Consider the following 15,152-nt stretch of genomic DNA (forward strand, 5'->3'; position numbering starts at 1 on the left):
CCAGCTTCTGAATCATCTCTCTACCAGACCACTTAAAGTGGAGCAGAGAGGGAAAATGGCAGTAAAACTGATGAAAACAAATGTAATCCCCAGCAGCTAATGATATTTTTATTCATTCTTTTGGTTGTAAATCTTCACTTTAATTATGTGTATTGTCTTTATAAAGTGGTGCTTTATTTTGCCTGGGAGGAAACACTAGGGAGCGTTGCAAGCTTACACCCAACGCTGCTGCATTATATATAATTTATGATCATAGTGAAGCTTTTACATATTCTTGGATGTTAGTGCAACTTATCAGCATTAAAGATTCAGATTTTCCTAACCCTTTGATTATTTGTTATAAGTTAGTATATAAGTGATACTTTTGATATTCAAACCTCTCATCAATCTTTTGCACGTAAAATAGCAGTTCAATTCTTGTGTACATTTAACCATGTATTTGGACTGTTGTAGTTACAAATTTGAAAAAACAACAAAGTAGATTAAATACATTTATCATTCTTTGTAATCCAGCTATTTGGGTCAAGAGGTGGAGGCAGCCAGAAAATTGAATAAATTACCAGAAAAATACAAATGAATGAAATACAATTAAATAAATAAAATCATAACGGTGAATAAAATAGATTTTCCTCCACGGTTCAACCATTGTCGTTGTGCTGAGACACAATAATGATTTTGGTGTCACAAGTAGGGGCTGAGCTAGCTTGTGTACTATTTTTTTCATACTTTCAACATGACTTTGATACTTTTTATTTTAATTTTAATTTTAAATCTAAACTACAAAGATTACACTTAATACAAATAACTACAAATTAACTAATTCAAACCAAAGTTTTGTTTGAATTTTTCCTTTCAAAATTCTATATGAATTTCCCTTTTGGGTAAAAATACAACTGAATGATCTGATGATCACATGATCAGAGATGTGCCTTCAAAACAGTGTAAAAATGCGACCATATCTTTAGCCATTTCACTCATCTTCAGCTCCTGAAATAAGTTCAGGCACTATCACTGTCATTTTTAAAACTCATCTTGTAATACACGTTTCCTTTTTGGCTTTCATCTAAGCATACAGCTGATCGTATTTCTTCTTTAATTTCATTTATTTTAAAGACTTATCTCAGGGTTTTATGTTTTGTTAACTGTCTTATTGTAATTTATCACAGCTTGTTTGTTTTATTCACTTTTGAACAGCACTTAGTGGCCAATGTGGGTTGTTTTCAAGAGCTCCATAAATAAAAATGGTATTGTTTGTTGGTCGCCATTAATCCAGTCCAGGTCCAGACTACAGAGGAAACATTGCCTTCATTTAAAAACATACTATATATTAATAATGAAGGAGTTTGTCTGTCAGACTGATTAACAGTAATACTACCAGGGCATTAACCAACATGGAGGTGAGAGACGGGCGAAGATGGAAGGTGCTTACACTGGGATGTTTATGATTTGTGCTGTAAAGTATAGGGTGCTGTTGAGGACTCTTTAACTGAGGGATGCCCTGTGCAGCTATCAATTTGAGAGGAAAAGTCGTCGGATTAGGAGAGTGAAGATTTAGCTCCAACAAGGAGGAGTTTGGTTTTATTGCCTAGAGTTATTTGCTATAGATACACACTTAACAAACGCTCAGATCGTTGACAACAACAGTTATTTTTAGCTTGTGCCGATAACTATTGCCTCACATACATTACAAGGCTCTCAAGTCTCGAGCATTCACAGTGACATACATGTTTAAACCAATTAACACTCTCGCATATGATACTTTTCAGACACAATTATCAAAACAATTATTCTGATTCTGATTCTTTTTGATCTCTAGATCTCGTCGTTCATATGTTGCTGTTTCTTAATATGTATTATTGTTTATATGTAAATGTATGTATCTGTAATATTGTTGTTACCTTGTTAGCATTTAACCTTCCTGTCCAAAGTGGGCTGAGCTAAATAATGGGAATACAGATTCTGCCAGGTCACATAATAACGTGCTACCGCTGAAATATGATATCAACTGCTTAATCAAGTATTTAATATGGGGCACTTTACTGTTTTCAATTGAAGTAAAGGGAAACGGATTCATTCAGGACAGCACTATAAAATTATAGCCACAAACCGCTAAGGTCCAAGCACTATTTAAGAGACTTAAATCAATCGCCCATAAGTTAACAAAAACCTGGAGCATGACATTCTTGTTTGGTCAGATTTTTTAAGCTTATTCCTTTAATTAATGTTGAGAAAATTGTTGAATCCAATGTGGTTTTAAAACATCTTACAGGCAGCAACACCCAGTGTGTTTTCAAATGAAATCAAGTGCATTTCAAAGGAGCAGCAGAGCTTTAAACAGTGGTTCGGATGTGGTGTATTTTCGCGGCGTGATCTGCCTCCCTGTGGTTCTGAGCGGCCCTGTGGGTTTTCTTTTCATCGGCATTTTGAGAGAAACTTTTAAGAAGCAGCCTTGTGAGGATTTTCTGATAAGCCAGTGACAAACCGAAAGGCGATCAATGAGCTTCTGAAAAGGCATTCAAACCAAAAAAAAACCCTGAAAGCGTTGTGAGCTCCTCTACATGGTTCACGGCGCCCCCTTCCACGTCTGAATATTGATTGAGAGCAGCGAATCATTTAAAGGCGTCACCTTGAACCCAGACTGTATGTTGGGGGGAAATTTACATCTAAATTGCTCCTTCCACACAACTTGTCCTTCTTCATTTAGATGGAGAGAATGGGCCACCGGGGAACAAAAATCGACTAATTAACCAATAATGTGAGGATAGAAAGGAACCGAGGGTACCTGAGGGCTATTGGACTGAAAGTAGCTGGAGCTGAACACAACTCTGGCTGGCACTTTAAAAATGAAGAAGAGAGCCGACGTCTCCCATCATCGCCTCGAAGCACTTCAACAGCCAAGCTTCTCAAATATCAGTCAACGGCATAATTTGTCTATTTAAGCCTGTTGTTTTCTTTGGATCATCATCAAAACCTCTTAAATCTCGACGGAAATGTGGGAATGGATTCGGTTTCATCTGCGTATGACTTGACTTTTTGATACTTCATTTAATTTATGTCACGTAAACTGTGCAAATGATGCTCCTGTGTCCAGACGCTCCATGTGTTTGGCCTCTTTTTCTCAATGAGGATTTCATCTTGGGCAAAATACCAGATAACTAGCATGAACAGTTTAAAGTCCTTTTATTGTCTAACCCCACAAACACATTCAAATGACTACCCAAATGACTAATTAAATTTTTTTAAGCGAGTCTTCAGGGACCAAACGGGTCTGAAATAATCAGGACAGTTGGTGTTTGATCAATCACAAGTTTTGTTCTACTTGCAGGATTGTGATAACAATATAAAAAAGTACCATTGATTCTAAGCCTTTCACTTAGAAATTAAATGGATCATTTTCAAAGCTATTTTCTGGGCTGTCTTGTCTTAAATCAAACATATATAAACCTCCAAGTGTGTCCATCTACCCTGTGAGTCAAGGGATGGCAAGTAAAAGTCTAAAATAAAGACTGTGATTGATTCAATGGAGCCTAACTATAATGAGTATGTTGAAAAAATAGAAGAAAAGATCAATTGTTGCAAATAAAGACGTGAAGTGTAGTTATGCAATCACACTATAAATATAGTATAATATTGTTTTGGGATTTTAAGCAATTTCATATGCATTTGACTTAAATATAAATCGTTATAAACTATAAAAAAAACAACAACTAATAATTTAACACATTTTAACACTCTACAATGAGAGTTAAACCATGAGGGAAAGTACAACAAATAGTAGTAGTAATAGTAGTATAACAAATTCCTGTTGGAAACAATTATCAGTTACATAGTTTTGCAATGACCTCAAAAGCTCATAAGCTTAGTGAAATAGCATTGGGCCACTCTTTAACCAGGACCGTTGTAAAGGGTTAAGAATCGTCAAGAGAAGTCTAGTCGTCATTGATTTGCTTATTGAGGTCTTTTCTCTATTTCTATCAACTTATCCTTGGTGGGTTTGTGACTGCAAACAGTCCCGACTTCCTTCTACCATGAAATATTTTCAAGCTTAACAGTTGGAACACTGGAAGTTTCCAGGTCAACCAACATCCTCCTGTTTGGATATTAGTTTGAGCTCAACAGTTTTGGATCTATTATGAAATGTTCTTTATCTTAAATTGCATTTTGGAGCTGAAGGATATGAAACAAAGCTTTCTGTCACAATGTATTTCAAAGCCATGCGCTGTGCAGAAAACCTGAGGCAAAGACAAGACTCCAGATTCCCAGGTGACCTGTCAATCGTCAGAAAGGTTTTGTTTACGGGATGTGATTTCATTATTCGGGAAACTCTGTGGGGGACACGCTTCTCTGCCTCCCTGTGCTCCCCAACTATTTGCGTAATGAAACACATTTATCATCTTCCAAATGACAAACTGTCTGATTTGTAGGATAAATTTGTCGTCACCTGCGCCGCCATCGACAGCTTCATCATTTGGCCGCTGATGTCTGAGATGAACTTGATCTTATCTGTCAGGAGTCGTCCGTCTGAATCGATTGAAGATATTAAGTGTGTCAGCATGCATGCAGAGATTCACCGTGACAGGTTTATTGCTGCTTGCACTCATTAGAGAGTGAACCTTAAACACTAAGAGTCGCGTGTCGGCGGGGAGTCGTGTCCTCCTTCACACCACTTCTTAGTGATCTGTCAGTCAGTTCCTTCTCTTTTCCGTGCAACTTTCACTTTGTACCAAAGACTTTTCAAATTGAGATTAACTCGTTCTTTCTTCCATTCACAAGACAAGCTCTTTTCTTCCATCACTGCTTACATTTTCTTGACACACAAACAGTGACAGAAAGTCAGAAGATACCAGTGTCCATCATTAACCCTTCGTCCATTTATAGTAATGTCGTAATGGACCTTGATCTTTCATCCACTAGTTGAAACAAAACCTTGTTGGCCATTTTAAAGCTTTGTCTTTTAGAATTACTCAAAATTAATAAAGTTTTTAAAAGGGACAGCAAAATCATCACATTGTCAAATAAGTGGTAAAATGGAATTTTAACCTTATAATTTTCTGGTCAAATTTTTGTTTTTTGTTTTGTTCTATTATTCATGCAAAGATAAAGCTCTTCATTGAGCACACTAGTAGTATTAAAAACCAGACTCAGAGCTGCATTGTCACAATGCCGAAATAACACAGCGGCACAGATGTAATAGCCACCATTTTCCATCACCCTCACCACATCCGACAACATTTAAATGGTTTAGAGAGTTGAGTAATTACTGTCTGAGTCATTTTTGCAAAGCTCCAAATGTGAAATTGCAAAATTGACATGTCCAGGGTGTTGATCGATGCAGATCCAGTATAAAGACTCTTTCATGCACCATAGTTAGGTAAGACGTCTGGAGGGATAAGGAAGAGTGGGTCAAGATGGTGCACAGGTAGAATGTAGAGACCCTGAATCCGACGAGGTGGGTTGTGGAGTTCAGAGTAGAAGACAATCTCAAAAGCTCAAAGTCACTTATAGGTTGAGGGAAGGACCAGGATTTGTTGGAATGTCTGTTTGACATGTTTGAGGAAGTGTGACTGATTTACCCTTGTGTGTATGGAAAATTGAAAGTCACTGGACTGACAGTCATAAGTTGCTCTGGCTAATATAGTCAATAGTTAATAGTCAAGGGCGGAACTGAAATGAAAAAAAATAACAAGACCATCATTTAAGTCAGAGAAACCTGTATAAACGTAAATTAAATCAGAGTTATCAGCCTTAATGAGGCTCTGCCACAGAAGATAATTTATTGGTTGTATGAAAACTAAACTGAATCATCCACCTACAGCAGACAGAGACAGATTGAGGATTGAAATCACAATGGAAAGGGATTTTCACTGGATCCCTTCTTTATACTTAAATATGTCTGCTTGTGGCCTATTTATGTCTGCGTGCACATCATCTTAAAGCCGCCACGGGGGAATCAGCTGCAGGATACAGTCGGTGTGTAGGAGGAGAATATTCCCCTGGAACTTTTCTGTAACTATCAAGGTGTTCTGACACAGGAATGTGTGTTTCATTGTGGCGACGGACGGATGAAAGAAAGTGAGGCAGATCCTGATCGTACCTGTGGTGAAATATACAACTTACACTTTTGGAAAATAACTTGAATTGTTGAGTTGGTGTCACTCTTTGTTATTAAAAGCTGCAGATACGCTTTTATAAAACAGAACAAAATGTAAATTTTTCATGTATTTCCATTTTTTCTTTTGTTATAATTAACTCTCTCCATCTTTTGTCTTTTTGTCAGTAAAAAGAGATCAACCTAGAATGACCTCCTGTTTTTTATATGTTTCAAGGTTCCCTGTTGTTTCCTGTTTATACCCCGGTTCGGTTGACATTTTGGTTTTTGGACTTTTGGACAATTAGAGATTTTGGACTCTGGTTTTCTTTGTTAAATACCGTTGTACTGTTTTGCACTTGTTATTTATTAAATGTTTTGTTTGTTGATATTGATTGTGTCGTCTCACCAGCACTTGGGTTCCTGGATATCAGTCCCGGCCCCCGGCTTCTTTGTCATTGACCCCCACCGGGGGTCACATTCAGTTATTAAGCATCTCTCAGACCCTTCTCCGCACGATTTAAAAATCAAACGAATCGTTAATAAACCAGTGATTTTCCTACACGTCTGATATCAGCGCGGCTTTGTGATGTCATTTGAGGAAAACAAAAATAACTTCCACCCTGCAGCAATAATAGATAAACTATTTAACAGATGCACAGAGACCTTTTTGAATTATTTTTTTGTGGGGCTGTTGTCATATCGCTATTGTTTTTTTCACATTTTAAATTGATTTGAGTTTTGTCTCATGCTGTCTTGTTTACAAATTTGAATTAAAGATAACTTCTTTGTTCTTCTGGCTCCCACGAGTTTTGGCCAGAATACAGAAAGAAGTGGAGGAATCTTGACTTTACTCCTGAATTCATTCTGCTAAATGTTTGCAAATGTGAGCTCAGACAAACTAAAAAAACGCTTTTTAAATTTGCGCATGTTAACATTTGAGAACGTCTAGAAACATTATAAATCAAGTACATTTTTGTGTTTTATGACTTATTTAATTGTTTCAATGTAAAGCACAAACACCCAGCTCCATTACAAACTAACAAATAATCGTAATAAATACAGCATATATTTGAATCATGAATGACTGTAGCATTGACCGACAGCTTTAGCCAGTCAGGAAAATGAGTTTTTACTGTAAGACAAGACAATTCCTCAGTCATGGGAGTGGTTTTATTGGTCGCTTGATTGAGCTCCTTGGTGGAGGCTTGCACTGTCTTTCTGCTTTTCTAGTTAATATGTGGAACATTTTTTAATATTCCCATTTATCTTTCATATTTTTAGCCACTCTTTAATTAGTGAATGATACAGTTTTAAAATATTCAGGATCTGCAGCCCAGACCGTTATCATTATTAGCCCATTATCAGGAATGTAAAAGTCACACATGTGTGTGACGCTCTGGCTGTGTTTCGATGGGTAATATGTGAGGAAGAACCTGGAAACCTGATGGGTCAAAGTTTCGGTTCAGAAGACTTGACCAACTTCCTGAGCGAGATGATTCTTCAGAACAACAACACGAGTGCCTCACTGCTTCTCCAACCATTTATACGTGTCCTCAGCAGAGGCGCTCGCATGGTAATCAGGCTTATTAAGGCCACCGAATCTAATATAGATGTTGTTTGCAGCATGAATGTTCGCGAGGAAGGCTAAAGAGATTTCCGTGAATTGAACATCAGTGCTCATCCTGTTTTTGTTGACTCCCCGCCAGGCTCGGATCTGCAGGTCTGCCAAAGCAAAGGCCCCTCTTGCTGCTCTAAAAAAATGGAGGAGCGCTATCAGGTGGCGGCGCGCAGCAACATGGAGTCTGGTCTGCAGGCGGTCAGCGCTCAGCTCAAACGCCTCATCATCCAGAACGCCGCCATATTTCAAGGTAAGCAAATATGAGTCAAAGTCAATATCAGGTCCACGTCATTCTAATATTAATGGACATCACCGGACTGCAACAGTTGGAGCTCCTGAAACTGTGTCGTAGGTTTGGGCGCCTCTGACACGTCCTCCTGATGCCTGATGCTTTTCTCTCACAGGTTATCCATGTAGCAACCTCAGCTCCACAGCCATTTAAAACCACTTCTGCTCTGACCCAGATAATCACTGCTCGCAGCTGACTTACGTAATTATTTGGTGTGAATACATATCAGACGGAGCTGATTAAAAAGCATCACATCTCAAAGTTGTGTTTTTTTTAATCTCCTCACAAGCCCAGTACTCCTTAGAATCAAGTTCAAAATACTCTTGTGTGAGCAAAACATAAGTGTCGCCAGATCTGGATGATAGTTTTCAGCCCAAATACAGCATAAAACCTGCACAACACAATAAAAACAACTTAAAACACCACATCCAGGACTAAAGCTAGCATGTTTAAAAGAAGCCAACATGGGTGAAAGCCCTAACAAAATAGCATCATATTGACTGTCTTTCCTACCTTCAAACTTTAATACTTTTTTTTCACTGGAAAAACAAGGAGTGAGCGCGTGCGAGTAGCACAACATGTTTTCCTAAATGTTGTTGTCAGACAAGAGTTTTTGTTAATATTATGTAGTATAAAGTATTTGTTCACCACGCCTGCCAAATTTCAGCTGACGACAAGAGTGATATTTGAGTGGAATTGTTTCTCCAAAGTCTGTCCATTCAGATTACAAATAATCCCGAACATGGAGGTAAAATTGTCCCACCTATGTACGATTTCTTGTTATTTTCCCAACATTTGCTGATTTATATTTGGGTTTTTGGCAGCAGTCGTAAAGCCTCCAGCAAATATCAGCAGGACCAGGTGTTCTGGCTCCACGTCTAGTATCACTGACTTCCCCTCTACCTCAGTCTGGTTTTGTTTGGTTTAAAGATGCTACCCTGATGTATCTTTCAAACACTCCACTGATATCAAACATTGAACTAAATAGGTCACACCATTGGGCAATTTAGTCATACAAATAAACCTCTTAGGGAGGAAACCAGTTATCCCAGAAGCCGGGGGCCGGGACTGATATCCAGGAACCCAAGTGCTGGTGAGAGTAACCAGCAGACGACACAATCAATATCAACAAACAAAAAATTTAATAAATAACAAGTGCAAAACAATACAACGGTACTTAACAAAGAAAACCAAAAATCCAAAAATCTCTAAATGTCCAAAAGTCCAAAAACCAAAATGTACGAACCGGGGTATAAAACAGGAAACAACAGGGAACCTTGAAACATAAAAAAATTCTAGGTTGATCTCTTTTTACTGATAAAAAGACAAAAGATCTGCAGAATACTTTTTAATAACAAAGAGTGACACCAACCCAACAATTCAAGTTATTTTCCAAAAGTGTAAGTTTATTTATTAGTATATAAATATATATGAAATAAGTATATTTCACCACAGGTAAGATCAGCATCTGCCTCACTTTCTTTTATCCGTCCGTCGCCACAATGAAACACACATTCCTGTGTCAGAAGTTTTTTCCTTTTGAACAAAAAGACATTTTAGGCATTTCAGGTGAAAATAAAAAGCAAAACAATAGCCACTTAAACTCTAAAGGTCTCTTATGGTGTCCCAAAATATATATTTATTTATTTTGTTCTTTTTTATATGAGCAAATATAAAGTGAAGAATCGCCATTATTTACCTTATATAATACTGTGCTATATAATAAATAACTACAAATACAAAATAATGTGTTGTTGGCCCATAAACTTAATAAAATCATGTTCATTTGAAGTAAGTTTTTGAAAAACAGCAGTCAGTTAAAGCATCAAGTTTGAACTGCTTTAAGTTTGGTGTGTGAGTTTCATCCTTCTTTTAAGCACAGTCTCAGCATCAGTCATGAATATAGCAGCCTCATTTTCTTCTGCTTCTTATGGATTTGAATTGCTGGCACAAGTTTCTTCTCTGTCTCACACAGTACAAACAGAAGTTTCTTCTCCATTGATAAACACTGTGTTTGATGATCAAAGGTGGAATAATCATTTGACTGTTTATACACATGCTACTGTGCACTGTGTCCGTGCTCTTGTGTTTGTGAGAAGGCGCTGATGTCTTGTGGAACGCAACACCACCCTGACATGCCAATTAAAAGTTGAGGTTTTAATGGGGACCCTGAGATTTGCTGGACTTGGTTGTTCCACTAACGATGTTAGCGGCTCAGCAGTGGTTCCGCTGCTCTTTGCTAGAATGGGTTCAATACTAATTGCTTTAGCATAGGGTTGCTCGCAACTCCCCAAACATCCTCCGGACTGAAATCCTTTTAACATCCTGGTCTTATCTGCTTCATTTTTATTCTCGGGCTCTCTTTGTCTCGGAGCTTGTCATCCACTCTCTCCATCTCTGTCTCTCTCAATTTACTTAACTCCCTCTGTCTGTCTGTCCGTCTCCCCCCTCGTGTCTTCATGCCACTGTTGGGATTAAAGCGCTCGCCCTGTTTGGTATCTTCCTCTCAGCCTCTCTCGTCTGTGCTCTCTCCTGCCAGAGATCAAAGGGTCTCCCCCCAGCTCTCCCCCATCTCTGAGTCTCCCCCCTCCTCAACCCCACCTGCCCCTCTCTGCTTTCCCAGGCCTCGGATTCTGCACAAAACACAAAAGTACGTTTTAACCCTTCAGACCAACAGACGTAATATTTCATCAGCTGAACCCACTACGACACTCCTGGGAAATGTGATGCCCAGGGGCCAAATACAGCCCATTAACTGTATCTATGTGGCCCCTATACCTGCTCAAGATTCCCTGTTTTTCTTCCCCATTTTGTGTCAGTTTTCCCCTCCCATATTTCAACATAATGCTGAAAATTTTGCTTCATCTCTCTCAAAACGTGTTCTTAGAAGCATTTGTGTCATTTTAAATTACTTTGATTTGACATTTATATATACATTTCTAAATAATATCTATATTATATTAAATCCTACAAAACTTGAGATTGTTTTAGAATGCCATGGCATCATTATTTTCGCCCCAATCATGACTTATCCTTCTTTTCGTCTGCAGTTTGGCTTGAATGCCCCTCACGACAGTCACAGTATATCATGGTTCCCCCTTAAAATTGAACTGACCACCCCAGAACTATACATTGATCCAAAATCTGGGTCCACAATTTGTTGTTAGACCATCACCATCACCATTCAAAATTGACTAATGAATCTGAGGTCTGTGGATCAGAATCTACTGATGGTTCCACGCACACGGTTCAGGACCAGAGGAGAGAAATCCTTCCAGGCTGTTGCTCCTAAGCTTTGGAACGATCTTCCTCTCTCTTTGCGCTTGATGGAGTCTACTGACTCCTTTAAGAAACTTCTTAAGACGTTTCGATTTCTTCAGGCTTTTCCTTGATTTTCTGGAACTCCTGTTGTGTTATCAGTTTTATCTTGATCTTTAAACTGTATACTTTATTGAATATTGTTTTGATTGTTTAAGCGCTTTGTGACCCTGGTCTGGAAAAGCGCTATACAAATACAATTTACTTACTTACTTACTTACTATATCTTACTCATCCAACAGAGATTCAGTGAGGTTTGGATATGGTCCTGCACTGTGTCCAATAGCACTACAAGTGTACATTCAAGCAGCTTCTTCCATGACATCAGAAGTCGTTTGCTATCTAAACTGAGAGAGATATTTAACATACTCACATCCGTCAGATATATATCATCAAGCTTGAAAGATGCACGGCCGGAAAATTCCATTTGAGCGACTAATGGGCCTTTATTGTTTATGGAAGAGATGCGATGGGATCAGCGGCATCCACTCAGATGTGTGACAACCTCAGATTACATCTTCATCCACATTAGTGCGACGTAACAATCTCCTCCCTACAGTGCCATGCCAGCCGCCATCCTCTTCCAACGGCAGATGCTCTCAATGTATTTGAGAATCAGATAGAGTCATGTTCCTTGTGAACCCTGTTTTGTTGTGGTCGTCTTCTTTATGTGTTGTGTTTTCTGTTTTACTTCGTCAGCAGTAGACAGGTGTGCCCGGCCGATATATTGTGCAACAGTTATGAAAGTATCGAGTCTCCACACTAGGTTTGTAATGTTACCCTGGTCTAAAAAAAGCGCTCTATAAATATAAATTACTTACTTACTTACTTACTCCCTCGTTTCTTCCCCCAGGACTGTTTCTTGAGTTTTTTTTCTCTTTTCAGTTTTCCTGTGTGACTCCTGCTTATCTGGCTTTTAGATCTTTGCACAATACTTATGTTGGTGACCGCTACTTTCCACACCTGTCACAGAACATTTTTTAAAGATGATAATGTCCGAAATATGTTAAAATTTAACCTGCAAATGAAGTTTCAGCAAATGAAGGATAGATATGAATGCATGGATGTGAGTGTTTTATTGCAGGATGTTGCACTCTTGACTGGGAATTGAGAGTGACAGTATAGAGTTAACAGATCAATCATGCTTTCTGAGACCTTGCAGGAATCATCAAGTACCCAAAATATTAAATATATATATTTAGGTCTTGATCACCTGCTCATCTACGCGTCTCCTCGTAGACACACAGTTTTTTCTCCTCTGCTTCCTCATCTTTCATTAAATTCTTTGTTTTGAGATCAATTGTGGACATTGACGATATCAACGCTTGATAGAAAACTCTCACAACAAAAAAGATGATGGGAAATTTTGATGGAAACATACTGTTAATCAGATTTTTTTTTTCTGAATCAGAGAATTTAAATTCGCCAGAAAGATTGAGGCGAAAATGTTTTGGAACAAACTTGATGAGGACTGATGTAAGCGAGGAGCGGAAGGTTATGAACAGAAAAAGAGGAGAAAGCAAAGAGTCTTTGAGAGTGTGTGGAAAACTTGGGATGAGAAACACTTTAAGACTAAGTCAATTCTCTGATGATATTACGGTGTCAACATCACGTCGTCAGAGATCGGAAATATAGAGATGCAATGTTTGTGTCGTCAGTGGTTCTGGCGTCTGCGATGTTAGTGTGTGGGCAGATTTGAGACTCGGTGCTTGGAACAAAGACAGGCTGTCAGCTTGTGTCTCTTTCTCTTGGCTCCAGATCCAGTCAAAAGTTGAAATGTTAACCATCTAAACACCTATTTATGATCACACTTGGACATTTTATCCTGAATGACTGCAGCTTCCTGCCAAGTTTACTCCTCCATCATTGTTTCATAATCCAGCTAATCCTTTAAACAGACAACTTTGATGTCTTCAAGAACCAGCGTTTTAGAAAAAAGATGATTTTTTCACTATTTAGATTTAAACCTTGCCAGTGGTTGAAAGACAGAAATGAATGTTGTGTTGACGTTGAGACATTTCATGAAAGTGGCCAGTTATGGTGGTGGCATGTCCAACTCTGAGAACACCCAGATCATATATTCAAATCATGTGTATTCTGAACGTAGCCACCAGCATGGCAATCCTCCTGAGGTTTACCTTGAATCATCTTTACGTGAAAATCATCTTGTGATGATGTCTGGAGATGAAGAAATATGGCTGCAGATCTTTCGTCTAAGCCAGATTAACATTTTACAAGTGCTAGTGATAATTAAAGTAGCATTTTTCCACTCTATTATTAAATCTAATCTCATTTTATCCAAGCCTCACCTATCATCGCTGCCTTGACAGATCCTAAACTCTACCCTGCAGCAGGTTTGGCTGTGATTGACAGCTCTAATTGTTGTTCGTTTCTCAGCGATGTGTCCTTCAGAGTTGTGTGCTGGACGGGCCAAACGTCTGCCCGGGATGAGAAATGTGATGATTTTCTCGTGCTAATGAGACAAGCGTTCATCAACTCTTCTAATGGATGATTTGTTGGTAATTGCCAGGATGTGATTGTCTGAGTGGAGGCTCCAGACTGCAGAGCCGGTGAAGAGACCATGTTGCTGTCTCTCCTCAGTTTCATCGCAGCCCCAGCGCTCCTCAACAGCCCGAGGATCGGTGTTAGCCCGGGGGAAGTCACAGCGGCATCCAAAGAGCAAACCCAATTAATAAACATGAGCGGACAGAATCGGCCCGGTTGCTTGTAAAGTCAAATACTCAGAAGGAGTAAGTATGTATGTGTCCATCTATCTGTGTGGAGAAAGTGGGACAGCCTGCCCGGTTCTGGTGGACTATAGGGATGAGTCCATGGAGCTCCGGTTCAGTGGGCTTTCTGACAGGTCTGACTTACATCCAGCGTCAGGGTGATCTGTGTGCAGCTTCAACGGCTGCTGCAGTGCAGGGGAGCGTTTATTCTGCAGTCCTCGGGGCCCCGCTGCAAATGATGAGGAGTTAGGTGGAAACATGAAAGAGTGTTGATGCTCGACTCTCCTCTTCCCTCTCTGGGGGAGTTACAACGATTGCACTATAACACTTCCTGGAATCAGAAGACGCTTTACTGTTTATTTATCTGATAGTTACTGCTCATCGTGTAACAACCACAATTTCTTCAAGTAGCCAAAATATGTCCACAGATGTTTTCAATTAGAATGAGGCCTTAAAATACATCCAACTTTAAAATTGTACATTTAAATTAGTAGGTGCCATGCCATGACTACTTAATAGATCTTGAAAACATTTAAAATAAAACGTTTTTTACAGCATTCTTTATCTACAGTACATGTTTTGATTTATATTCACATTAAAACTGCGTTATATGACGTAAAACAGTCAGTCAGAATAAGAAAATTATAACAATAAAAAAAGCCTAATGGGGCCTGAAATAAACCAGACCACATAAAATCATTTAAAAATAACTTTCTAGATGGCAGTGCTAGCTGAAAATCTGATTTGAAATTACGGAGTGAAACCTCGGTTACAAAAACAAAGATGATAATAATAATAATAATAATAATAATAATAATAATAAAAGTAATAATAATAATAATAATAATAATAATAATAATAATAATAATAATAATAATAATAATAATAACAGGGATTAGCTCTAATCTGTCACACATAAATAAATAAATACACAGAAGAAATGGTACTTCGTCAGTGTTACCAACACCTTTTCATCATGAAAGCTACTTATAAAATGAGTACTTATATACTTTAAAAAGTCAAAACGATATACCTACCCCCAGAAAATGCAAAACATCTATTTATGATTAAATACTTAAAAATTATTTACATGTACAATGTATGTTG

General features: G+C 38.4%; 1 protein-coding gene across 1 annotated transcript in view; it reads left to right on the forward strand.

Moving 5' to 3' along the window:
* The window catches only part of gpc3 (glypican 3), a 110,464-nt gene that overhangs the window by 7,698 nt on the left and 87,614 nt on the right, over positions 1 to 15,152 (forward strand). Inside the window, exon 2 of the mRNA XM_087799533.1 lies at positions 7,798 to 7,959. Coding sequence (XP_087655659.1) covers positions 7,798 to 7,959 — 162 coding nt within the window. The remainder of the gene's footprint in view (positions 1 to 7,797; positions 7,960 to 15,152) is intronic.

This window comes from Callionymus lyra, chromosome 9, assembly GCF_982586985.1.
Source record: "Callionymus lyra chromosome 9, fCalLyr1.hap1.1, whole genome shotgun sequence".
NCBI classification, from domain to species: domain Eukaryota; kingdom Metazoa; phylum Chordata; class Actinopteri; order Syngnathiformes; family Callionymidae; genus Callionymus; species Callionymus lyra.